The sequence below is a fragment of the Mustela putorius genome, unplaced genomic scaffold (assembly GCF_011764305.1).
Source record: "Mustela putorius furo isolate JIRA1106 unplaced genomic scaffold, ASM1176430v1.1 tig00003845_pilon_pilon_pilon, whole genome shotgun sequence".
NCBI classification, from domain to species: domain Eukaryota; kingdom Metazoa; phylum Chordata; class Mammalia; order Carnivora; family Mustelidae; genus Mustela; species Mustela putorius.
The window spans coordinates 16,713,177-16,740,541 of NW_025421998.1; the positions used below are offsets into that span (position 1 = coordinate 16,713,177).

General features: G+C 44.1%; 2 protein-coding genes and 1 long non-coding RNA gene across 4 annotated transcripts in view; 2 read left to right on the top strand and 1 right to left on the bottom strand.

Annotated features, from left to right (window-relative positions):
• LAMB4 (laminin subunit beta 4) overlaps window positions 1-3,581 on the top strand; it is a 104,832-nt gene extending 101,251 nt beyond the window's left edge. Inside the window, exon 35 of the mRNA XM_004739516.3 lies at window positions 1,109-3,581. Within this exon, the coding sequence (XP_004739573.2) occupies window positions 1,109-1,248 (140 nt within the window). The 3' untranslated portion in view covers window positions 1,249-3,581. The remainder of the gene's footprint in view (window positions 1-1,108) is intronic.
• Window positions 3,579-26,316, bottom strand: LOC106006577. Of its 2 annotated transcripts, none has more exons than XR_001180705.2 (3): window positions 26,102-26,316; window positions 4,698-4,847; window positions 3,579-4,607 (listed from the first exon to the last, which is right to left on the bottom strand). It is a non-coding gene; the product is annotated as an uncharacterized LOC106006577 (long non-coding RNA). The 2 variants fall into 2 exon arrangements; XR_001180706.2 differs by lacking the exon at window positions 26,102-26,316 and adding an exon at window positions 23,312-23,431.
• The window catches only part of LAMB1 (laminin subunit beta 1), a 67,605-nt gene continuing 63,747 nt past the window's right edge, over window positions 23,508-27,365 (top strand). Inside the window, exons 1-3 of the mRNA XM_004739520.3 lie at window positions 23,508-23,603; window positions 23,740-23,868; window positions 24,982-25,157. Of these exons, the coding sequence (XP_004739577.1) occupies window positions 23,832-23,868; window positions 24,982-25,157 (213 nt within the window). The 5' untranslated portion in view covers window positions 23,508-23,603; window positions 23,740-23,831. The remainder of the gene's footprint in view (window positions 23,604-23,739; window positions 23,869-24,981; window positions 25,158-27,365) is intronic.

The window sequence follows — 27,365 nt, forward strand, 5'->3', positions numbered from 1 at the left end:
TCTACATAAAACATCACCAGTTAGTTCATCTTCATCTTTTGTTCACCGAATGGTTTCCAAATTCTTCCGCAATCCAGTTCCTTGCTCTAAACATATGCTCCAGGCTAGTTTGACAACTCCCTCCTCATGATCCAGGTTTGACCTGTCTGGGTAAAGTGGGACATTTACCTTCCTTCTTTAAGAAGTTCTACTTCAACCTATGAGAAGTTTCTTTTTCTTTCTTTTTTTTTTTTTTAAGATTTTATTTATTTATTTGAAAGACAGAGATCACAAGTAGGCAGAGAGGCAGGCAGAGAGAGGTGGGGGGGGTGAAGCAGGCTTCCTGCGGAGCAGGGAGCCCGATGCGGGGCTCGATCCCAGGACCCTGAGATCATGACCCGAGCCGAAGGCAGCGGCTTAACCCACTGAGCCACCCAGGCGCCCCAAGAAGTTTCTTTTTCTAAAGGCACTTCTCACTCTTAACTGTGGCCCTCTCTACCTCTTCCATCCAATATTCTGTGGGATCCTTGCTGGGGCTTACCATAATTACCAGGTATTTGTTGAATGAAGAGTGGGTAAATTGGAAGGATGGGTGGATGGATGGATGGATGGATGGACGGACAGATGGATGAATGGACAGATGGATGGGTAAGAGTGGAAGGCATCACTTTGCTTTTCCTGTTCAAGAGCTTGAATATCCGCAGAGCAGAATGAAGAAATGAAAATGTCAGTCTTTTTTTACTGAAAGACTGAGAACCCCTAAAGTGGTGAACACATGTTAAAAAGTGAAGTTAAAGCAGCAAGAGCAAACCTGTGGAAATAGTCACCAAGTCCAATCAAGGCTCATCCTCCACCTTTTCATTTCTAACAAACTCTAACAAGCTTTTGACTGGCATTGATAGATGCCATTGGATGTAAAATACTTTTTAGACAAAAACATCAGTTTGTTCTGATTTGTGTGAAAACTTTGAGAAGCCTGGTGACAATACATGTTTTGTCTGTTGAATCACAACGCACAGCTAAATATGTCTTTAAGAGGCACAGAAATCCCCGTGTTTCATGTAAGGCGGGTATCCAGGAAGAATCCACCAAAACCCAATCTCTCCTTTCCTTCATTTTCTTGTTTCAGATTTAGAAAAGAAGATCCAAGATCTGCATCTGAGTAGACAAGAAAAAGCGGAGCAACTGAAACAGCTGGAAGATCAAGTGGTTGCCATTAAAAACGAGATTGTCGAGCAAGGAAATAAATATGCTACTTGCTATACTTAGGCAGAGGCAAAGGGTGAGTGGCCTCTGCCTTCTTTTCTGGCTTCTGATAAGGAACCCTGAGGAGCTGTGCTGAACTTGGGAAACAGAAAGAGTCAGCCCCACCTCCTCCGGCTCCGGAGCCCGCTCCTAGCCAAAGATCTGAGCTGGACCAAGGAAATGCTGTTCCACGTGGAAGAGAAAGGAGGAAATACAGACATCGTCTCTGGCTTCAGAAACCTTTCCTCTTGCTCTCCTTTCCCTTTCATAATGTAAAAATAATGTGTTACCTATGACAAGTACAAAATAAGTATTCTGTTTACTAATTATCACTTTAGTCAAATGAACCAAAGTGTGAAATAAGTTGCCTGTGGGGGGATGGGGCTTGCAGGGGGTAAAAGTATTACTAATCGATGGGCATTAAGTTCTGGTGAAGTGAAATGAGTAAATTCTAAAGTTCTGCTATACATTGTATATAAGTCAACAAAGTATTGCACACTTAAATGTACGTTCAGAAAATAGATCTCATCTTAAATGTTCTTACAACAATAAAGCAGAATAAAAATAAATGTAAACAAATTAAGCTAAAATACATCCATGTCTCTAACACTAGGATAGAATGAATCTGGATGGCATGTGCTAGACTGGCCTGGGTTTTATTTTTAATTATTTATTATTTAATTATTAATTATTTTTAATTTGGATTTGCTTTATCTCTAAAACGATTATTTTGAACAAAATGCATACAATTCAAAATGTAATGTCTTTTTCCACCCACTTCCCTCTATATTCATTCTCACAACCAAAGGGTTCTGTTTGCCCCAAACGGCACTGGAACAATATTCAAAAAGACAAATATTGAAATACTTTTTGTAATTTGTCTGTAAGCAGTTTTTCTGTAAAATGCGCTACTGATTTTTGAAAGACCAGCAATCCCATTGTTATTGTTTAGTGTGAAAGATCAGATTTTCTCATTTCAAAATGGGTCGATGATTTTGCATGAACTTTTTTTTTTGCATATATGATATATAACCGAGCACCTTCGCTTCTGCTTGTGAAAGCCATCCTTCAGAGGGATTATTGTAAGGGAATTTGGCCCCACAGTTTTGAATAAGAAATAATAGACAGCAACATTGATGTATGAAAGAGGAAAGCAGCTGGAGCCATCTTCCTTAAGGACTGACTCATAAAAAATGGGTTTATAATCAAGGAAGAGGTTTTAGAATTACACATAAATATGAAATTTCTTAAAACATACGTAATTTAGGAAAATTGCAGTTTCCCTGGAGAGCCTGAAGAACAAAGTGAAATTTTTCTACCGAAAAGCCCACCAGAAATTTCTCTCAAAATTCCTGATAGCAATGCTCTATATATTCAGCACTTAGACATCTGGAAACTTGACACACAACCTGAACCAGAGTTGCGACGCAGATTGTCACAAAATCTAAGCATGTACTCCAGCATAGAGGGTAGAAGACACTCCAGCCTTCCCTCCAGGATACTGACTTCCACCCATGGACAGATGAGACACTTAACTTGACGATTATGGTTTTCTGTTTGCAATTGCAACATTCAACTGTTCTAGCTTGGCAGTGCTAGGAGACTATGCAAGTAATAGACAGTGTGGCAAGGGTTAAAGAGGGAGGACTTTCTGTCCTCTGATCTGGAGGCTTTCAAGGTCACCAGAGGCAGAAAATTCCCCAGCCCTAAGGAAGGTGCTGGGATCTGGGGAATCAAGTCTAAGGGCGAGAGATAAACTCATCATCTCCTCTGGGCCTCCGGGGATCGGGGATCGCACTTCATGAGGTCATTGATGAGGCCAGGAATGATGTGATGCACTTTGGAAAGATTTCCATTAAAAAGTGGTTATGCTTTCTAAACTTTGATGTGTTAAAGTGATAAGCTTTGGATATCTTAAAAAATGTACCTACGTGAAACATCTTTTTCCTCAGATAAATCATTTCTAATTTCTATTACTTGCTGTATCAGTTGTTCAAGATGTGACCGAGGCAAAGATTTTGTGAAACAGTATCTTTTATACATTGCAAAGTCATCTGAAAATGTGTAGCAAAGGGACCCTGGGTGGCTCAGTTGGTTAAGCTGCTGCCTTCAGCTCAGGTCATGATCCTGGGGTCCTGGGATTGAGTCTCGCATCGGGCTCTTTGCTTGGCAGGGAGCCTGCTTCCTCCTCTCTCTCTATACCTGCCTCTCAGCCTGTGTGTACTTTCTCTCTCTGACACATAAATAAAATCTTTAAAAAAAAATAAATGTGTAGCAAAATATAACCTGAGATCCAGTTGAACCCATATATTAAGAAAATAATCTTAAATACAGGGGAGAAAAGCTTTGTGAATAATCCATTTATTTAAGCACTACTTATATAAAAAATGCAAGTAATCCAAAAAATTAAATATTATTTTACCAGTCTGGTTCTTGGATGCAAACATTGACATATGCAAACAATAACAGCTTATTATGCAGGAAAGGGATCTCTTTAAAGGTAATCTCATAGGGGCACCTGGGTGGCTCAGTGGGTTGAAGCCTCTGCCTTCGGTTCAGGTCATGATCCCAGGGTCCTGGGATCGAGCCCCACATCGGGTTCTCTGCTCAGCAGGGAGCCAGCTTCCCTACCTCTCTCTCTCTGCCTGCCTCTCTGCCTACTTTGATCTCTGTCTTTCAAATAAATAAATTAAAAAAAATAATCTCATAGCACATAAAGTGGAAGAAATGACTGAGGAAAATGTAACCAAGGAAGATTATGCATCTGGGAAAATATCCAAGATCATACCCCAGGAGCACTCCAGTGAGGATGCTAACACTCGCCCTATTGGACACTCGGCACCCTCCAGTTAACTCCCAACTGTCTTGCATCTCATGTGCCTCTCCCATGACTCAAAAATCCCATTTTGGATATTGTGAGGAATATCCAACTGCCTGAGCCTCTCCATGTGCCCTGACTGCCGGGGAGAAGACAGAACATCTACCCCCTTTTAGCTTTGGTAGTAGGGCGGGGGGAGTTTTCTCTCCACATATCTTTGGATCTTCCAAGGTGGAAAGTGTTTTGATGGCAAGCATCAAAAAATTAACAAATTTCCATCACAGTCCACCTTTTCCTAATATCACGATACTTTCTCCATCCAACATCTGATTCTAAAACAAAGCAAACCCTTCTACCAAATGTCACGTTGCCTCTGCTCAGCCTTCTGGAAGCACAGCCACCAGGTCTTCAAGCCAACCAACCCAAAGTCCCATTGCTCACTGATGCTCTCTCCCTTCTCCATTTCTGTTACAATTCGGTCTCTGATGTCCCTCAACCGATGATCCAAACGATAGCGTTTACCACCAACACACATCAAGTAGAGCGTCGTGGGGAAAGAAGGGAACTAAAAAGGAAATGAAACACATCTTTATATTTTATAATGAATATAAATACATACAACATTCACACGGGGAACACAGATTGAGTTGCAGACCTCATGTCTGTGAACTCTTCACGAGGCTGCGTTGGGATGAATGGTCTTGCTTTCCTACTCATTTCCTCCTCCCTCTGCCTTCAGCAAGCATCTCTTTATCAGGTAGAGTGATCCAAACCTTCTTTTCTGGTGGTTCTGTCTCTGAAGGTCCTGCAGATACAGAGGCAAAGTGCACTTACATTTCATTTTGCCCTTGGACTTGGCAGGACCGGATTGTCTAGACCGCAGTCATACCCTTCCCTGCTGCCACTGTGTAACAAAGGCTCTATTTCTCTTTAAGAGTTGAGACCAATGACCCCAATCAAAATGATAATCCCCCTTTATTTGGCCTGTTGTTCCTGAAAGAGCTGGTTATTGGTAGGTTTCTAATTCAATGGTGCAACTGTTGTGCCATCTAGTAAAAAATACTTCCTTAGAGACTGGAGCCCAAAGTCAGGTATAAGAAGTAAAATTTTGCCTGTGAGGCATTTGAATGTAATTGCGAGGAGTGTCAGATTTTCCCCCTCTCTTGGTTTTAGATCCATGTATTCTGCATCAAGAAGCCTCCGTCAGTTTTCATGGAAGAGCTCGCAGCTCTACATCAACATGAATACATGGTCTTTGCTTCTGTTATAATGACTCTGATAGTTTCCTAGGCTTGAGGTGAGTGAACACTACATCTGCCTGGCACTGGGAAGTCTGCCGTGGTGTGTGAGAGACCGGAACAGAGAAGTCTCCACTGAACTCCATGCGTCTCAGAGCAGCAGTGGGGAGAAGGGCAGGAGACAGAGAGCCAGGGTTGAGATGGAGAGTCGTGGCCGGGCTCATAGAGACTGACACAGGCAACACTCAGTGACAGGGCAGCAGACAGGATCGGTGACTGTGACTGTGGAAGAGAGAGCAAGACGGCGGAGAGTGTACCAGGTCTGTCACACACGGAGTCTGTGGCCGGTAAATGTGAGGAAGCCCTGTTACCAGTGGTCAGAAAGAAACATTGGCAAACCAGCTAGTCTCATCAGAAAATCATTGTGAAGATCAGGAAACATCACTATGATGGAGCCAGTGTGGTCCATTAAGGAAACAATTCTATCTTCTCCTAAATTAGAAACCAGTCTCGGGGCACCTGGGTGGCTCAGTGGGTTAAAGCCTCTGCCTTCGGCTCAGGTCATGATCCCAGGGTCCTGGGATCGAGCCCCACATCCGTCTCTCTGCTCAGTGGGGAGCCTGCTTCCTCCTCTCTCTCTCTGCCTGCCTCTCTGCCTACTTGTAATCTCTGCCAGTCAAATAAATAAATAAAATCTTAAAAAAAAAAAAAAAAAGAAACCAGTCTCAAGTGAGGAGCAGCTCGGGGCCAGGAGTTAAGTGCCCTTTGCCCACAGCACCAAGGTGGCAAGATGAAGGGAAACCAAAAGAATTGCTGTCCAGTATCTTCTCCTCTTCCTTCTTTCTTTTGGGAGTAGGACTCCTCCATTTCTAAACAAGCATGTGGTTGCCTCATTAGAGAAACTACTCAGCTTCCCCGGCAGTTCATTGTGACCATGTGACTGAATTCTGGCCGGGAGGATATTTGTGAGAGTGTTATGTGCGACTTCAAGGACACAACCTTAAAAGGAAGCTGTTCAGCCTCCGTGGGAAGCAAGAATAATGACCCCAGAAGATATCCATGCCCTAACCTCCATCGCCTGGGACTATGTTATGTTACATGGCAAAGGGAAATTAAGGAGGCAGATAGAATTCTGGTTCAAATCAGCTGACCTTGAGATGGGGCAATTAGCCTGAGCTCTCCAGGTGGGTCCTGTATAACTTTAAGAGTCTTTAAAAGTGGAAGAGGAAGGTGGAAGAGAGAGAGAGAATGAGAGAGGCAGCAAGATACCGGCACGAGAAGGACTTGTTCTGACATTCCTGGCTCTCGAGACAGAGGAGGAAGTGGATCCCAGAAACTAGAAAAAGCAAGCAAAGGGATTCTTTTCCACTGCCTCTGGAAAAGAACACACCTTGATTTTAGCCGAGTGAGACCCGTGTCGGACTTCTAACCTACAGAACTGTAAGATAAATACATGTCCTCTTAAGCCACTATGTTTACAGTAATTGGTTATAGCAGCAATAGAAAACTAAGACACCTTCCATTCGTCTTTTTCCCCTTCAAGTGGGCCAGAATGTGGCGAGTTGGGTATACGCATGTAGATGAGGATAATCCTGGTGAAACAGGGCTAAAGAAAGAGAAATCCCTAGCTGACTACCAGTCAGGGTCCTGCAGGGTGCAGATGGTACAAGCTGGAACCGTTTAATAAGGGGTTGGCGGAGGAAAGCTATAAAGGTAAGGGCAGCACGAGACAGGGAGTCCTCCCTGGGAGAGGAGAACAGGTGATGATGGGAATTGGAGAGAGCATATAGGAAAGCCACTTCCTATTCCTTAAACCAAAAGACCAGGTTGATGCTGCTGTGTAGACCAGCCTCCTGGGGCTTAGAGGCAGCAAAATGACCTTGTGGATTAAAGCTGTCTACCCTTGGTTTCCCTGGTCTGCCTGCCAGCTTGAACTTGTGCAGGAGAGAAAAACAAACCTCTCCTGTGATGTCACTGTGACTTCAGTCTCCATTAAATCCACCAAACCAATATCCCCTTCAGTATCTCTGAGGCACTAAGGGAATCCGGTCCCTCTCCAGACTGCTGCATCAGTCCCCTCTCTGTCCCACAGCATGGGCCCTGGGGCACCAAAAGGCAGGTGAATTCTGTCTTGTCCCTTTCATGACCTCACGTGATTCACAGCCTCTGAATTTCATGTCTTCATTTCCTTCACCTGTGAAATGTTAAGGACTGCCTGGTCTACTGCCCAGGGTCACTCACAGGTGGAAGGGCTAGGAGAAGAGTAAGGTATTCCTGAAACCCTTTGGAGACCTACTTCCTAGGGGGGGGTGGGGTGGTGGTGGTGGTGGGGTGTGTGTGTGTGTGTGTATGTGTATGTATGTATGTATGTAAGAGAAAGAGACATCCACACTTCCCCTGTGCTCAGGTGCTCCTGCAGCGTTGCCTGTCTTAAAAGCCTGATTCCTGTCTCTCCACCAAACTGGACTTTTCCTTAAAGAAACTCCCCACTGCCCCATCTCGAAGTTGTCTCTTTCCCGCTTAGCTGCAAACACTTTCTCTGAAGTCTTCTTTTACCTCGAAAGTTAGCTGATAAGCCTTATCTATCCAGAGAGTAACTTATGAGAGGATATAGAACACGTATTCCTGGTCAATTAATCTTCAACAAAGCAGGAAAAAATATCCAATGGAAAAAGACCATCTCTTCAATAAATGGTGCTGGGAAAATTGGACAGCTATGTATAGAAGAATGAAACTCGACCATTCCCTCACACCATACACAAAGATAAACTCAAAATGGATGAAAGACCTCAATGTGAGACAGGAATCCATCAGAATCCTAGAGGAGAACATAGGCAATAACCTTTTTGACATTGGCGACAGCAACTTCTTTCAAGACCTGTTTCCAAGGCAAGGGAAACAAAAGAAAAAATGAAGTTTTGGGGACTTCATCTAGATCAAAAGTTTTTGCACAGCAAAGGAAACAGTCAACAAAACAGACAACCCATGGAATGGGAGAAGTATTTTGCAAATGGTAACATAAAGGGCTAATATTCAAGATCTATAAAGAACTTCTCAAACTCAAGGCCCAAAAAACAAGTCAAAAAATGGGCAGAAGTCATGAACAGATACTTCTCCAAAGAAGACATCCAAATGGCTCACAGACACATGAGAAAATGTTCATCATCACTAGCCATCAGGGAGATTCAAATCAAAACCACATTGAGATACCACCTTACATCAGTTAGAATGGCCAAAATTGATAAGGCAAACAAGTGTTGGAGAGTTTGAGGAGAAAGGGGAACCTTCTTACACTGTCGGTGGGAATGTAAGTTGGTGCAGCCACTTTGGAAAACAGTGTGGAGATTCCTTAAGAAATTAAAAATAGAGCTTCCCTATGACCCTGCAATTGCACTACTGAGTATTTACCCCAAAGATACAGATGTAGTGAAAAGGGCCATTTGTACCCCAGTGTTCAAAGCAGCAATGGCCACAATAGCTAAACTGTGGAAAGAGCTGAGATGCCCTTCAACAGACAAATGGATAAAGAAGATATGGTCCATATATACCATGGAATAGTACTCAGCCATCAGAAATGATGAACACCCAACTTTTGCATCAACATGGATGGAGATTATCCTCAGTGAAATAAGTCAGAGAAAGACCATTATCATATGGTTTCACTTCTCTATGGAAATAAGGAATATATGAAGGACATTAGGAGAAGGGAAAAAAGAAGGGGGGAAAATCAGAGGGGGGGGGATGAACTATGAGAGACTGTGGACTCCAGGAATCAAACTGAGGGTTTTAGAAGGGGGATGGGTAAGTCTGGTGATGGGTATTAGGGAGGGCATGGATGGCACGGAGCACTGGGTGTTATATGCAAGCAATGAATCATGGAACACTACATCAAAAACTAATGATGTACTGTATGGTGACTAACATAACAAAAAGAAAAAAAACAAAACAAAACACGTGTTCAGGCACTTCCATATTCCTTACAGAACTTAGCACCGTGTGGAACATTCTAAATATTTGTTCACTTACATATTAGTTCCATAAATCGACTCCAAATTGTTGCAATTCAGACAGTCCTGGGACCATCCCTGAATGAAAAAGTTTTCCACTGTAACATGAAACCAGCTCAGCATATGGGTTGGCCCCTCTAAAAGTGTAATTGAGAACAATGCAAGTCTTTCTCTCCATATTAAGAGGAAACCATGTCAAATGGCAATCCAATCCATGCATAGGACAAAAGAAATCCTTTTCTCCATCTCTCTCCGCTCTCTGTAACCACCACCCTATAGCAGCTAACTGAAAATCATTTCTCTGGAAACTTCTCAGCTGTAAAAACTCCCCTCAAATAAGCTCCCTGCTCTTTCCTCTCAAATCTGGTTCTTCCCTTTGCACTTGGTCACTCTCTCTTTCCCTCTGCGATGGATGTTTGTTTACAAGATTGTTGATATTTTCCAAGCCACAGGGCCATAAATTAGGGTGTGCCACCCCCAAAGGAAGGTCATGGCCTCACAGGCAACAGCCACACTTCCCAGGCAGAGCTCACTAGGCCAAAGGGAAGGAGCACCTTGCTTTGCATTTAGTTAGGCTTTGCAAAGAGAAAGTGATTGCATTATGTGGCTAAGCAAAAAGAACACATGTGAAAAACATTTTTATATATAAATATAAAAGCTTATATATTTACATAAAAGATTTATGCAAAATTTATGTAAATACAGTTATAATTTTTAGTTCCTCGGTAATCCTTAGCCATTCAACAAACCAGATTAATCAAACCCTCCTGCGTGCAAACCACCCCCCATCCATTCTTTTCTTTCCTTGCCTCCAATCCCACCCCCTCACCCCCACCCCGCCAATCCTGAGTAGAACTTTTCCCATTCACCTTCCGCTTCTAACTAACTAAACGTTCTTGGCCAGCCCTGATTCTCATGCTCCAGAAAAATTACCACCATTTTCACAAGCTTTTTCTGTTATAAGCTTTTAAGGTTTTTAGGAAAAGAGACGCCCGCTTGCCTTTTACAAGAAGACAGTCCCCCGTTTGTTCTCTCCTCTTTCCTGCCCTCAAACCCTTGACAGTATGCATTTCCTCCCCCTCTCCCTCCAACATAAAGCAGACGAAGCACGACTCCTCTTAACAGGTAGTTCAGCTATCAGCATCTAGCTTTTCTCTACTGGGAAATAGCTTGAAACCACATATAATCTTTATTCATTAAATGCTTTGGCCATTCTAGAAGGCTGCTCCTGCCCTACCAGCCCGCCTCTGACTCAGCCTGCCGACTGAGCAAACTTGGTTAGGCAAAGCAAAGCTACCACAATCTCTACTAAACACATTAATCAGGACGTACAGGATTTTTGAGTACAGTGCTTTCTTCCTGTTCATATGAATTATGAGATTTTTTTTTAAATGTTCAGTGTTTGACTCCTAGCCATATTGACATTGTTCCATGCACAACCATGGTTCTTTGATGACAAACACCAAAGTCTAGGAAATATGGGGCTGGCTATGTCTTATCTTATATTCTCTGGGTGGTAGCAGATGAAGTTTACTGCATTCAAAGTCCTCTGGTCCTCCTTATGTTGCACCAAGAATTAAAATCTAATCTTTGGTACTGGTACTTCCTTGCAGGGAAGACTTTGAAGTAACCCACAGAGCGTTCATAGTTAAGAAAAAAAATTCTATCAGTGGAAGATAGTCCCTCTAATGGGAAAAACTATAAAATGACTATCTGAAAGTTCTAGAAGGAACTGGGCAAACCCTTAGAGATGCCGGCTGCAGGCATCTCTCTGGAGCTTTTGAGCATGATCTTCTCCCCAGTCTTGACCCTCCTTCAGAAAGAGGTTTAAGGAATCTGAAGTGCAAGAGATTTAAAGACTTCCCTCACCCACCTCCCTTCATTTTCAGAAAAGCATGAAGGTGACCTTAGCGGGGGTCACACAGCTTATTGACAGAAATGCCAAAAGGTGGGGGAGGGGTGAGAGCAATCCTCTTCCAAGACAATATTCGCTCTATTGGACCCTTTCTTTCAAGACCACTTGCTCTTTTAACTGGTCTTAGGCTCTATGAAATGGTCCATCGAATACAGGAGAACATTTTCTTTAATTGACTAACTTATATGTTTATATAAATGGCCTATCTTATGAAGGATTTCACAGAAAGCGATTCTGCTAGAAAGAAAACAAAGGTCAAAGTGGCTTAGGAAATAGAAATACTTTATCCTTGATGTTAGTGAACAAACATGTCTAATCTTGTAGGACTAGGAGGCCTTTTAAGAGTAGCCAATTAATCGGGCGCCTGGGTGGCTCAGTCGTTAAGCATCTGCCTTCTGCTCAGGTCATGATCCCAGGGTCTGGATTGAGCCTCCCCCCCCCCCAAGAATCTGCATCGGGCTCCCTGCTCATCGGGAACCCCGCTTCTCCCTCTCACTCCCCCTGCTCGTGTTCCCTCTCTCACTGTGTGTCTCTGTCAAATAAAATCTTAAGAAAAAAAAAAAAAGAGTAGCCAACTAAGTGAGCATGTAGTTGTCATCAAACACAATCAGCAGAATTATTTTCAGTCTTCAAAGCTTTCCAAGTAGTTCTTAAAAACAAAGCAACAATGTAACAAATAACAAGGTAGGCCAAATTTAAACTGTTACATCTAAAACTTATTACAATAGTTGTGTACTTAACAAAATGCATTTGCTTTAGTAGTTGTAGGTTTATTTCCTTTTCCTACATAAAGAACTACCTGGTTGGGCGTAGAGGTTCTAGAAGATATGCAACCAATTTCTAGGACTGTTTAATAACCAAACTGCTATCTACATTATTAGCTCTGTTCAAGTGAATTTTGAAATTAATCCAAGTTTTTTTTCTTGATTCTCAACTGAGCCTATTAAAAGCATCACTATACTTAAATTTTCTAGAAGGAAATAGGAATGGAAGTTAAATGGAGCCTGAACATCTAACAGCTAAACTAATGTTTGAGGATTCCAGAGATTCGTACCATGGGAAGAAGCTCAAAGTTTGGAAAGGCTGTAAACATCCCATATCTAAAGATAAACATTTGGGGAATCTTTGTGACATTCAGGTTTAGCTCTGTGTTGGCCATACTGAATTATAATTCATCTAGAGAAGCAAAATACTAATGGAAAAGATCAAATATTTGGGATTAAAAGAATAATTCCTTTCATTTGGGACGCAGTCTAAACTTTCTTACAAACCAAAGTAAAAAAGTTAATCTATTTATATAGGATAGGTTTCAAATTGCAATTTTCTTTTAAAATCCTGGTTCTGTCCAACGCTTCACACCATCATCATACATTCTACGCAGCATATATATAGAGATGTGTATTCTAAAATTTCGCCTTAAATTCCATTTTTCCTTCTATCCTCATTGGGGGCTAACTCTAATAGATTTAAACATTTATAAACATGTTTCTTTGTAAGAAAAAAAAATCAACTTTCCACTGTGAATACAGTTGACTATATTTTGACTGGAACATAAAAGCAAAGGAAGTGGTTACAAAAAATTAATCACGACTATTCAACATTGTATTCAAACCTAAATAGACCACAAGAGTTCCCATTCTACTCAAACTCAAGTTTCTATGAAATACCTTTATGTTTTAGGGATCTCAGCAAGCTTGATCTGTTTTCAGATCTGTTTTCCTCGGTTTTTACTGGGCAGAAGACACTCTTTGCAGGGGTGTGAACATTGCAATACTTCCATCTAAGTTACAAAGTTTATTAAAGTGACTTCATTTCTGAACATAAAAGGTCACTTTGGAGAATGCAATCACAGGAAACTAGCTTAATTAAAAAAATTTTTAGAACAAGGGCTATTACATGTTCATTATGCAAAAATATCATAATATAAGGGGAAATGATTTAATATTTTGGGCTACATGCAGGCAATTCCTGGGTGTTCTCCCTTTTTAATCCTTCAAGAAATGCAACATACATCTACATTTTTTTTTTTCATGACTGGAGCCTACTTTTCCCCAGTCATATCCTTAAAAAAAGCCCCCACCTTTTTAGGCAACTGTCTAGCATTTCATTACAGGGGTCTAGCATAATTACTTAACGGAAGTGGCCATCAATTGGGGATCAATCAGTCATTTCCAGTTTCTGTCTTGTTTAAAAACAATAGTGTAAACCTCTTTATCTGCCTAATTTAGCATATTTTCCCACAAAGTTATGTGTAATTTAAATTTTAATATTTCAGTTTGCCCTCCAGAAAGGCACACAGTTACCTTCGAAGGAATTAGTTATGTTAGTGCCCTTGCGAACCTCCTGACAGATGACACGGGAAGACTCGGGGACCGTGACTTACCATTATCTCATCATCGCCCTACACTCTCCACAGCATGCTGCAGAGCACGGCTGAGCAAGTTTGTGGTGAGTTAACATTACGTATTCTCCATAATACTTCATAGAAAGCTCCTCACTTATACTTCCCGTGGAATAAAATGTCATGTGCTATATATACATAGTACTAATGTATATTGGGTATGACTCATCCTGGCTGAAGAATTACCTGTGAATTATTTCTCCCCAGAAAGCACAATGGGCATAGTTCCAGGCATTTATTGAATGAACGCACTCAATAAATATCTGATGAGCTCTTTGCTTAGTGCTGGGGAAATTAGGATGCTCTTAAAGCACTTGAAACTGAGCAAACACAGAAAATACACTCTTCTAACAATCTGGTGGGCACTCATTGTATACCAACGGTGTGCTCTGTGCTGGTGGTAAGGGTATGGCAATGAGCGTGAGAGACGAGGCGCCTGGCCTCATGTGTGGCATGGCTGGTCTAGAATAATCTAGAAAGGTCTCCTTCGGTTGGTGTATGTCCGAGTATTCTACCTGGGCCGTGGAATTGAGAAGGTTCCACATGTGAATGTAAGTAGAGGCTGTCTTGGCAGAGAAGAATGAAAAGCGAGAAGGCATTCCAGGCAGAAAGAACTGGATGAGCCAAAAACCAGGGTTTAGGTTTTGAGAACAGTGAGTGTGTGCAGGCAAGAGCTTGGTGGGAGTGGAGGCTGACAGTTGGGAACACAGACGTGAGAGTAATTACATAGGGGCCAGATTTCTAAGAGCCGATAGAGTGTGCTAAGATACCTGGTCTTTGTCCTTGTTTCAGAGATGACATTAAGGAGCCCTGCCATGTCATTTAGGAAATTCATTGGTGACTAGAAATAATTTTAATTTCCTACCTCTTTGAATTTGTATTTTAAGGTAAAAACCCAGATTTGGCCAACATTTATCATATGCTTTATTCAAAGTATAACAAACATTGATACCTTAAAAAACAAAACAAAACAAGATTTTGGGTTATAATCTTTTGTTATTGTTTAATTACACTGGTTATAGACAAATGGATTGTCATTAAAAAAAAATTAAAACCTCATTTAACCCCCATCCCAAACATCGTCCCTATCCCTTCCTCGAAAGCACCCACCATCATCTGTTTGCTCTGCCTCTTTCTAGAACTTTATCATTGCCTATTCCTGTATGTATGTGTATATGTGTTTATAGAAATAGGGCATTGTAATGTTCCTCCTTCATCTTTGACTTCAACCCTTGTGGGTCTTCTTACCAATAGTATGTCCATGTCAGGACTGCCCTGGTTGTCTCACAGTGTAGAACATACACCATTAGCACATAGCCATGACTGGCACATAGAAAACACTCAAGAAATGATGAAGGATGAGAGAGAGAGGTAGCTGCTAAGGCTTAGGGTACTAATTATGTAGATGACTGGAGTGGCCAAAGTCCAAGTCCACACTAACCAGTGGTCAGCATTTCGATTACAGAGTCCTGAGCGGATGTCAGAATTGCGGGCTCCATAGACCATGCTTTCCAGAGAGGGTCCCCGAGACCTCATTTTGTCAGAGAGGTTAATAGCCACATTCCATTAGCCATCTTGGAAAGGCCAAACACATCCTACGACTTTTTTGTCTGGTGAACAGCCCAATATGTGAAATAGCACCTGACTTGTTCGTGATGTGATTAAAAATGCAGCCGCTCTCGCCTCCGGGTGGGCTGCCCTTTCCAGATCTGATCCACAGCCGCGGCAGCACCAGACACAACAGAAGAGCAGGCTTATTCTTGTAGAGGGGCTGAAGTTGTAAAGTTAATGCTTCTAGAAGGCCCACAGCACTGCTGTTGGGGACAATGAGGCAGGACTGTGGCTATCAGAGAGGGCGTGCCTTTTAACCAGCCTTACCATTTCTGAAAGGAGTTCATATCAAAGACTGCATCTACCCAGGGTAAAAATACTGGACTGGAAATTAGGAGCTACTCCAGTACTAGCTGTGAGTAGTAGTGGAGCATTCAACTTGCTAACTCAACCTACTGTCCTGGATCACCCTTGGTAAGAATTAATAACCCAAAACTGGGAGCTAGGTTTGCAGCAAGAGTCGTTGATGCTCTCATTTCAAGCCCTGGCACAAAGATATTCCCTGAACCGTACTACAGTCAAAATAGAGGTTAAATAAATGCTTTTTTTAAAAAAAAGCTTTTATTTATTTATTTGACAGAGAAAGAGAGAGAGAGATAGTAGGAGAGGGAATACAAGCAGGGAGAATGGGGGAGGGAGAGGCAGACGTCCCACTGAGCAGGGAGCCCGATGTAGGGCTCAATCCCAGGACTCTGAGATCATTACCAGAGCCAAAGGCAGATGCTTAACAACTGAGCCACCGAGGTGCCCCAATGCCTTTTTTTTTTTTTTTTAAGATTTATTTATTTTAGAGAGAGCAAGCACATGGGTGAAAGCTGGGTGGGGAGAAGGAGATAAGGAGGGAGAGAGGGAAAGATGGAATCTTAAGCAGGCTCCATGACCAGCATGGAGCTGGACATGGGACTTGATCTCACAACCCTAAGATCATGACCTGAGCCAAAATCAAGAGTTTAACTTAAGTTAAAGTTAAGTTTAACTCTTAACTTAAGAGTTAAAGACTTAACTTAAGAGTTAAGAATTTAACTTAAGCTGACACTTAAACAGCTAAGCAACTTAGGTGCCCCCAATAAATGCTTTTTCGTTCATTCATAAGCATTTCTGAAGGACTGAAGGACCTACCATGCCCTGGGCACGGGACTGGGAACTCATGAGGGAAAGTGGTAAGGACTTCTGGGATTCTCTGGGAACTGAACTAGGCATTTTATTTTTATTTTTAATAATTTTTTAATAAGCATATAATGTATTATTAGCCCCAGGTACAGGTCTGTGAATCGCCAGGTTTACACACTTCACAACACTCACATAGCACACACCCTCCCCAATGTCCATAACCCCACCCCCCTCTCCCTATCCCCCTCCCCCTAGCAACCCTCAGCCTGTTTTGTGAGATTAAGAGTCTCTTATGGTTTGTCTCCCTCCCAATCCCATTTTTTCATTTATTCTTTTCCTACTCCCCAAGCCCCCCACATTGCATCTCCACTTCCTCATATCAGGGAGATCATATAGTAATTGTCTTTCTCCGCTTGACTTATTTCGCTAAGCATAATACCCTCTAGTTTCATCCATGTCATCAAAAATGGCAAGATTTCATTTTTTTTCTTGATGGCTGCATAATATTCCATTGTGTATATATACCACATCTTCTTTATCCATTCCTCTGTTGATGGACATCTAGGTTCTTTCCATAGTGTGGCTATTGTGGACATTGCTGCTATAAACATTCAGATGCACATGCCCCTCAGATCACTACGTTTGTATCTTTAGGGTAAATACCCAGTAGTGTGATAGCTCTATTTTCAACTTTTTGAGGAACCTCCATACTGTTTTCCAGAGTGGCTGCACCAGCTTGCACTCCCACCTAGAGTGTAGGAGGGTTCCCCTTTCTCTGCATCCTCGCCAGCATCTGTCATTTCCTGACTTGTTAATTTTAGCCATTCTGACTGGTGTGAGGTGGTATCTCATTGTGGTTTGAACTAGGCATTTTAAATGGAGAAAGACAGAATCTGGACTTAAAAAGAATAAAGGAAGAGTTAAAAAGTTAAAATATTAGAATATAGAAAGTCCTTTTCTCCTCCTCTGGCTATTACTGAATTTCAGCATCCTTACAAAGTCAAGGGAAGTAATACCATCAACTGAAATAAAATTTTCAAAATAATGTTTAAAAGTACAATTTTAGGTAGATTGCTATAAAAAATATACAGAATTTAAAAGTTTTTCTAAAATTTAACTATCAGATAGTTAATCAGATTGGTGATTTTCAAGCAACAGTTTTAAAACAAAAAGCAGACCTCAAATTTTAGATGTCAGTGTATTTTGTCCAAGTACATAGCTCACATAAAAAATCTTTTAATATTTCTAACGTAAGTAGTTGTAATGATTTCTCTTAAACTTCCAGTTCTATAAACGTTTGTGATGGCAACTATCATAGTTGCAAAAAGCTGATCAGGGAGACAAAAACTCTTACTTTTAAAGGTCTTAAATTTTATTGGCTTACTTATAAAGGTCTATAAATTTTATTGGCAAGTATTTGTGTTTTTTACATTCCTATGCCACACCCCTTTCAGTAGGGCACTCATGAACTAAGGTAAAGATAAGATATGCTAGAAAAATCAAGCTAGATCATGACAAGTAATCAAATCTTAAAATGTTTAATTGACTACATTTAAGTTAATCCTGCTATGAATCTAATTAAATGAGAAAAAATTTAAGAGCTTTGCTAAGGCTCTTGAGCTTTACCTCAATCATTAATCTCTCTCTTATTCAATTTTGTTTTATTTTTATTTTTAATTTTAAAAAATATATTTTATTTATTTGACAGAGATAGGGAGAGGGAACACAGGCAGAGAAGGGAGACTGGGTGAGGGAGGAGCAGGCTTCCCGCTGAGCAGGGCTCCAGGATCATGTGGTGGGCTGAAGGCAGATGCTTAAGGACTGAGCCACCCAGGCACCCCCCACCCTGTTCAATTTTAAAGCTCTAGGTTAGCAACCAGATGCTAAAATCCATAAACAAAGAATAAACAGTGAGCTGAAAATGTGTCCTAGTTAAACTGTTTCTATGGCATTTCTGTTAAATATAGATAAGACATTTTTAAAGAGGTTTGGAATTCACAGGCATAAATGGGTACAAAGTGTCACCCTACCTCCAGCGGGATCTTGCCGCCTTTGCGGGAGGTGAAGTTCAGTGGGTAAGCAGCCTTTTAGAAAGCCCATGAAGAGCACGGATGCAACCCCTTTATATCTCTTTAGTGACCATTTTAAAACGTTCAAATACAGACTTGGGTCCTCATTTGTGACCTGTTTTGACATATTTAAGAATAGACAGATGACTTTTTAAGACAGTAATGATAAAGACCTGCTTGAATCATCATGGTAAACTAGGTCAGGTTGCTCATCAACACCCCCTCCCTCCGACCCAATCTCAAACTACAAACAACAAAGGTTTATAACTCTCATGCTACATAGCCATGAAATGGTCTTGGCTTGGGTAATGTCTGCTGGATTCAGGCATAGCTAGATCAAGATATTCCAAGATAGACCTTAAGGATCTGCCCTGTTGCTTCCCTCCATTCTAACTTCCTCTGTGGTTAGCCCTGGTCTCAAGTGGCCTCCACCAGTTCTATCCATATGATTCTAAGTCCAGGGAGAAAGATTTTTCTCTCCCACAAAAAAAAACCCCAGAAGCTGTCTAACTGGAAAATTTGAGTTGTATACCCACCCCTGAACCAAACACTGGGAAGAAGGAGATAGAAATGCACTGAATTATTAGCCTGGAGCCCATGGAGGGATCGGCCCTATCCAAATTAGGTGGGCTAATGGTGTCAAGGGACTAGTCCCCTCAAAAAACTCTGGGTGCTGTTACCAGACAAAGGGATGTTACCATAAGCCCAAGTAGCAGTTTCTGTTGCATGGTCTGAGAGTGAAAATACCATGACTCCCTGCTTGATTCAGGCCTTCCCTATTCTAGAAGGTGACAGCACCCCTATGTGCTCCTTTAATGGTTCTAAGGAAGGATTATTCAATTTTTATTACCTATCCAGCAAGCAGATTCTGAGGGTATTCCGTACACCAAAAACTCTGCCACTAGACGGAAATCTAAATGCCAATCAAACACAGTGCCTGCCCTCAAAGAGTTCCTAAGGACAACGGGCATTTGACACAAAATTATAAATTCCTGTCCCACATATTATAAAAGGGACATATAGAAAGTGCTCTGTGACATTTGTTCTGAATTTTCCTGGTCATTGAACATTCTTTTTTTTTAAGCTCACTTCAGAATCTCACAAAGTACACTTAAATCTGATTTTTCAAAATCTAGTATTGTTCATGAGAACAATATTCCGTAAACAGCCAGGTTTTAAAACCTAAAGGTCAAAGTCTAGAATGTGCCATCCTTGTTTTACATCAATCCAGGATTTAAAATGACGTTCATAAGTGGCATTCTAAGACTATGAAGGTGACCTTGAAAGCAGGTTGTTTTTTTTCCTTCAAACAAACAATGCCTCAGAAAGGCAACTGTTACATGGTCTTTGAGACGGAACAGCCAACACTTTGCAGTCCCATCTGCCATTCAAATGCTGCAGAATTTTCCAGTAAAGACTGCCTTACACTGAAGCAGGTCAGTCCAGGTGAGGACACATGTGGACTGGATAAGAAAGTAAGGGTCGTGTCAGCAGGAGTAAAGCTTCGACAAGCTCCGCTAAAAAAAGTGATTCATTCTTCCTAAATTTGTAACATCTTCAGAAACCAGAGGAAGTCGTATGAAATAGAACAGAGAGGAAGAATTTGTTCATGAGTGAAATTTGGAAGTATTCCTAAACTGATCTCAAGTCTGGTGACATTTTTTTTTCTACTTGAATAGAAATACACGTTAGGTAGAAAGTGGACATTTAAGACTTAAAGAAGTGTTCCAAACATGGAGACTAGTTTTTATTTAATTGCATTGAAGAAACATTTATTGAGCACCTACAATGTGCCCCTGTCACATTAGGCAATGTTTATGCATAAATCAGTGTTGCACAATACTTGGCCTTGTCTTACTGTCTACTGGAGATAAGGGCATAAATAAATAGTTACAGCATTATGTCATTTACGCTGAAACAGGCTTTTACAAGGTGCTGGTGGACAGAGTTGGGGGTGGAGAGAGGAAAGAGAGGAACCCTGTTTAAGGGGAAGCTTTAAAGATGCATGGTAGTTCACTAAGCTGATGAGTTCAGTGGGGGTCCATGGAGCAGAGGGCAGAAGTATAAAGTGCGTCTCTACAGGCAACTCCAAAAAGCTCATATAGGCAGAGGGAAGCCATTGAAGCCTTTGGGACAAGAGAATGACTTAATCCAAGGTGTGCCTCAGAAATCCTTCTGGTGGTGATAGGGTGGGTTGGATAAGGAGAAGGGGAGAGTTTGGAATAGACACGGCAGCTCGGGGTGGGGGCGGGGGTGGTTCCTGCAGGGGTTCAGACCGGACATGAGGACAGACTGAACTGAGGCAGGGTGGGGATACTGGGACAATGGGAACATGGTGGCTAGTTGCTAGTGAAGTAGAAAGGACAGGAGCTAGTGACAGGGAAAGGTAAGGTGAGGGAAATGGTCAACACAAGCCCCAGGCTGGACTGCCTTTAAGGACGTGGGATCTGTAGAGTCTCACAAGGGTCCCGGGCTTGGTTTAATGCTCTGTCAACATCTTGAAACCATTAATTTTTGAACAAAGGGCCCACATGCTCATTTTCATTCTGCATTGCCCTCTGCAAATCTTATAGCAAGGTTTGTTCCCAGGCTTGTCCTGAGCTCAGAGGTGGATCACCATGCTAATAGTAGAAATTAGAAACAGAAGAACAGATTTTGTTCTAAGAGGGATTGGTGGGGAAGGGTCACTTTTGCAACACATGTACTTATGGGCCATCAAAGTAGAGCTATTCAATAGGTTGTTAGAAATTGGATGTAAATTTCACGCACAGTACAAACTGGAGTTACAGATGTAGGGAGTACCAAGCCTAAGGTGGTGGAGAGGTTGGGCTTGGATGAGAGAGTTCAGAGGGAAAAGAAGCTGTTGATGCAAACTTTGGGAGCATCTATGTTTAAAGGAAAGAGAGGGGAAAGAGAAACGGCAGAGGGGGCGTTAGAGTCCTATGGGAAAATTTTGGAATTGTGTCCTGGAAGTGAAGGAAAAAAGTCTCAAAAAGGGAATGTGAGATAAGCCACAGAGACCCAGTAGGGACAAGGGCCATTGCACTTGGCAGTAAGAGGGTCCATAGTAATCACTGAGACCAGTGGTGAAGATGGAGGTCCTATTATAATGGAATAAAGGAGCAACGAAAAGGAAACAGAAAGGAGAGCAAACTATCTTTTTCAAGTACCTGGGCTAGGAAAGTCAAAAGAAGGAAAGGAGTTGAGAGTGTTGAGAATAGAGAAAGGTTTTTTGGTTTGTTAGGACGGGAAATCGAGCGGGTTTACATGTGAGAGCCTTGTCCTTAGCAGGTCAGAGGAGGACACAAACTTCCAAGACAAAAGTACATTCTGGAATGGGGAATGGAGACAGACAAATCCACAGATGGAATGGTCAGGGGTGAATGCGTATTCTATACATTAGAATGAGTATGAGTTTAAAAAAAAAAAACAAAAAACCAAACAAACAAACCCTCAACAAATCACTCAACTTTCTCAGTAATGTTAAGTTTACTCCTGAGAGTGAGATGGTCAGGGTTCGAGGCTTTAGAACAGTGCTGAAGGTAACTCTTTGCAGTCTATGAGAAGAACGGACCAGGGACAAATACCACTGGTGAGTAGCAGGGAGGGCTCAGCAGCTGCCAAAGCAGAAGCCAGTCTCATGAAAGAGGCAGAATTGAACCATGCTTGCCATGTCTATGGATGAAAAACTAATAAGCAACATTGGCCCAGGGTATTAGAGTTCAACCAGGGGAAAAGCATTTTCTTCTAATTTTTTTTTTTTTTTAATTAAGCTCTGAAGACCCTCCATGGCCATCACAACGGCATCTGCTTTCTCTGTGTTGTGGGGCTGCCCAGCCAGCACCAAGGATCCTGGGCATTTTGGGGATGGGGGGCGAACCGATCAGAAGGCTACTGCAGGGCAAGTGTTGATTTAGTGAATAATTAATGCATCACCAAGACCTGAGGCTCCTGACTCCCGCAGCAGAAAGGAAGTTTATAAACCCATAAAGCAGCTTTACTTTGCGGTCTAATGATTAAACTTTCCCTGGGCCCGATTTCATTGCAGCTCAGTTAAAAGCTGACCAACGAGCCACTTAAACCCTTCCCCCTGGGATAATTAAAAACAAGCACAATCTCCTGGCTGGGCTAGCAACTGCTGGGACTCCCCCCCCCCCACACCCCATGCAGGGCATTTTTGCGGAAAACGCCAGCTTTGACTCCATCCGCTGTGCCAAGGCAGCAGAACTGGGCTGGTTCGTGGAAGGACGGCGTTCCGCCGGCCCCCTCTCTTCCCTCCCCAACTCCCAGAAGGTGCGTGAGGTTCTGTTCACCCCTGATCTAACCAGACAGGTCGCACACGGTGCCATTAGGAGCCCCCCCCCCCACATCTGTAAACCATGGAGCTCCTCTCTAGAATCGCCGAGGTGGCGCTTTGCGGAGATGGCAAAGTGTGTCTCATTCGTGGTTGAGCCAACCCTGTCACGATGACATGGGAAAAAGCCTCACCAACAATGGTGTCATTCGAGAAATTACCTGAATTAGAGCCATCGCCTGGAAGTAGGTAAGAAGTAGATTTTTAAAAACAATTAAGTGGGTAATTCGATGCCGTGGCCACCTGGGTGGCAGGGACTAAAGGCAGGTCCCGAATAAATGCACGTGCGCGCCCGGGGAGCCCAGTGAGCAGCAGTTTTCCCGGCTTCGCGTGGAGACCTTGGAGATACCGCGTCCAGCCCAAGCTCAGGGATGCCGATTCCTTGTCTCCGGGCCACAAACCTGACAGGTCGACCCTCTTTCTAAAGGGTTAACCTGCCTTCTCCCTCGGGCGGGAGTCTGCGGTCCCGGGTACCCTTTCGTGACTCACTCGCTGCAAATGTAAACGCCCGAGCGCGCGGTAGGTCCCGCCGGGCCCCCCTCGCGCCGCGATCCCCACACCTACCTCCGCCACCAGCCCAGACGCCGCCCGCCCCCCGCGCGCCGCGCACCCGGGACAGCCCGGAGCCCGCGGCGACCGCAGGCGCGGCCTTAAAACAAAAGAGGCGCCCTGGGAGGGTGGGACCCGGACCTCACCCCCTCCTCGCCCGGCGGTGGCCGCCCGCCCCCTCAGCCCCTGCTCTCGGTGTGCGCATGAGCGGAGGCACCTCCCCCGGTTCCTCCCAAGGCTAAACTTTCTAATTCCCTTCTTTGGGCTCGGGGCTGCCGGCGGCGGGGAGAGCGCTCTCACCGCCCGGGTGAGGAGGACAAAGTGGCTGCGCGATTTTCTCCCCTCCCGACCCTCGGACTCCCCGCTTCCGTGGGAGCGGCAGGAAATGGAAGGGCCCCTCTCTGCACTCTGAACACTTGCTTTTTTTCCCTTTACTTCTCCAGAAAGGAAGACGAGGGGGAAAAGGGCAGGCGGCTCGGCCGGTGCGTTCTCCAGTCCTCCGCAGGGGCTGTCCCCTCGGCTGCAGGGACTGGCCATGGGGCTGCTCCAGGTGTTCGCTTTCAGTTTCTTAGGTAATTCCTCGGACGCGGTGGTGGGGGGAGGGGGTGGGGGGAGGAGGCGTGGGTGGGGAAGAAGCCCCTGAAGGCGTTTGACCCTGCTTCGAGGGCGCCTGGACGATCGGAGAGGGACTGGGGTGGGAATCGTGCCCCGGGATTAAACGCCAGCGCCCTCGGTGGCGGCTGAGGACTGCGCGCGAGGATCGCTGCGGACCCGCAACCTGGGGGCTCTGTGACCAGAACTGGGGACCCGCGGCCCCTGCTCCGGGCTTTGCACCTTCGGCGGGTTCACGGTGGGTCTCTCCACTGCGGGGGGATGGGGGGGTCAGGCTCTCTGGGGTCGGCTGGGAGCTTGTCGCCGAGAGCTGCCCTGGAGCCCATTTCCCGGCGAAGCGTACAAGCTGAGCGCAGGCTTAGTCCTGGGAACAGATTGGAGCCATGTGGCTTCAATTAACCATCGCTGTTTGCCCCCGGATGGCGCCAGAAACAGCTGGACCGGGTGCTTCCCTGGAATGACGAAGCGTTGAAGGCACTCCAAAGCCGCAGGGACTTGTCCACTCGCCCCTTGCTTGGGAAAGCGGCGCCCCCTGCGAGTCCTGCTGCCTCGCCCCCAAAGAAGCTCCCGGGATCTCCGAGGGTGCACGCACGCACACTCACACATTTCCACGCGCACGCACACACGGTTTCACACTGAGGATGCACAGGCTGCCGCGTGCACGGAGGTTCATACACTCACCCCGCTACCGGCGCGCGCATGGATGTTTGCCCGCTTGCCTGCCTGCGCTCAGGTCCAGGCACAGGCACATCGAAGTGGCTGGTCTGCACGTCTACCTTTTGTGGCTGGAGCTGCTTCCCCAAGGCAGATCTATGTGGGCTTGAGTGTCTCTAGGTCTCCCGGGAATGATATTCTGGACTGCCGGACCAACGTGATACCGTGTCTCTTTCCGAACCCTCTCCACGTGCCGACCTCCTCCTCGCTCATCTTTCCACTGGGCTTTTTTCTGTGCATTCTACTTTCTTCTGAACCTACTCTGTTCCCGCCCCTTCTTGTACCTTTCGCTTGGGCGCGCTCCCTGCTTGTGTCCTACCCACTCCCCCACCTCCCGGGTCGCCTGCCCTTTTCCACAGCCCTGTACGGAGCCAAAGTGCGCGCTCAAGAACCCGAATTCAGCTATGGCTGCGCGGAGGGCAGCTGCTACCCCGCCACGGGTGACCTTCTCATCGGCCGAGCACAGAAGCTCTCCGTGACCTCGACGTGCGGGCTGCACAAACCTGAGCCATACTGTATTGTCAGCCACCTCCAGGTGAGGGCGGAGATCCCAGCTCCCCGCTCTACGCGCGCCTCCTCCGGTCTAGAGACCCAGGAGCCAGGCCCTGGGGACTCCACATCCTGCCAGCTATCCAGATAGGAAGCGCGGCCAGTCGGGGAGTCCCGGGATTAGACTGGCTGCTCACCCTTTTTTGCTCCATCTCCGTTTGCACAGTTGTATCCGCCAAACATTTCCTGCCGCCTCCACTGCGGGCGCAGTCAGCATGGAAAGGCAGGACTGCAGGCAACCGGGTCCCTGCCCCGGATCCTGACCCTGAGCCTTCAAAAAGTCCTGAGTGCTTAACGTTTTGTGGTTATTTAAAATCTGTCCTCCTTAGAATATGTGTAAAAGATAGTTTATCTCTTTTTCTTATTCTGGGTAGTGATCTTGGGTTTTTCCCATTTCTCTTGGATAAAGGGTATGGTAGCACTGATGGATACCTTGCAAGGTCATTCTAGTCACTGACCCTGATTTTCTTTCCTGTGGTGTTGTTCCCCATCTACCTCCATTAGATACTTCTTCAGAATTTCCTGGTTGCCATGGTACCCTGACAGAGAAGGACCCAAATGAAATTTCTGGGTGCCTTCTCACAACGGGGCCAGGATCTTAGATTTCAAAGGTCACATTTTTACAAAGTCAAAAATATATTTTATTATTTTTAAAAGATTTTATTTGTCAGAGAGAGAGAGGAAAAGCAGAGGGTAGTGGTAGGCAGAGCAGACAGGAGAAGCAAGCTCCCAGGTGAGCAAAGAGCTACATGTGGGGGCCCAAGACCCCAAGATCATGACCTGAGCCCAAGGCAGACACTTAACCAACTGAGCCACCCAGGTGTCCCAAAATTAACTACCTAGAATCAGAAGCCTTTTGCTTATTATTTTTTTTTTTAAGTAGCCTGTTATTTCTGACCTCTAAAGCAAGCAAAAGGCAGCTAGTCTTACCTGCTTCCAAGTGCCAGAGCCAGCTGCTCCAGTTTTGGTTCCTCCACCTGACTGGATACCTGCCCTTTGGGAGGAGGTCCATGTTGTGTGGTTTGCACCGCAGAGACCTTAAAATGGAGCCACTTTTATAAAGCCAGGAGAGAGCCCATTCTGGAGACTGGAGAAATTAAACCAAAGGAATGCGGTAAAGTGGATTCTGCTCCTTTGCTTCCAGGTTTACACAGAGATGTCTAGACTGCTTCCTCCTGATTAGAAGGGTGGCTATAATTAAACTTTTTTTTGAGTTCTGGTAATTGTTCTCCAGTATTAGTTTCCTTGGCTACAGGTTAATGAAGGCAGTCGATGTTACCTTTTCTAATATTAGCATGTAAATCTTACCTAAAATATTGTGTTAACATTTACCTCGGAGGCGAGGACATCCTGTAAATGAATCACCAGATTCTGAATCTGGCTTTGACCAGAATGAGAATTGAATTGTTTGTCTTCAAAGCCAAGTCAAGGCAAACTCTCTGGATTATGGGATCAGCCATGAAAGTGTGGAGTGCTCTTTACAGATAGCAGATTCTAAAGAAAGGGCCTGGGTGTGCACTTCTCTCAAACATTTAATGGGTCTGAAAACTGAGGCAGGAATCTTAAGTATTTTGTCCAGGGTCCCATTGAATTCCTGACTTCTGTTCTCTTGCTTTTTCTTAGTACCTTTTGCTCGTCCCTAATCCTTTCGGGAGGAAGGGGATAACTAATGACTAAATAAGGACAAACATAAAAGTACAATTCGTTGATACTGTCCTTATCAGAATATTATCCCTGCTTCAGTGTTGTTCGATATTTGTGGATCTTTACCGATGCCATTCTCAGCTTCGTGAAGGTCCGTGTTGGCATTCTTTGAGTTGGTCTCAGTGTACAGTGCTCATAACAAAGCACCACAGCCTCGTCCTCACTTCCCAAATATTCCGAGCGGTTTCTGGGTTAGTCTGCAAGCTGCCACCATTGATTAAGCTGCCACCACTAATTCTTGGGCAGAGCAGAAGCTGAGAAAACGGGTTCTGTATTTCTCAAAGCTTCTTAAATTCATCTGCGTAATACTTGACCTCTGTCTTATGTAGGTTTTAGAAAAACAGGCCGAATGCATTGTTCTTTTTATTTTCTCCCCTTTCATTTTTCAGTTTGCTTTATGTCAGCAAAAATTCTTTAATACCTCTTCTGCATTTTACTGGAAGAGTAAGCTTCTCTAGCTATTCATTGAGATGAAGGCTTATGCCTAGAA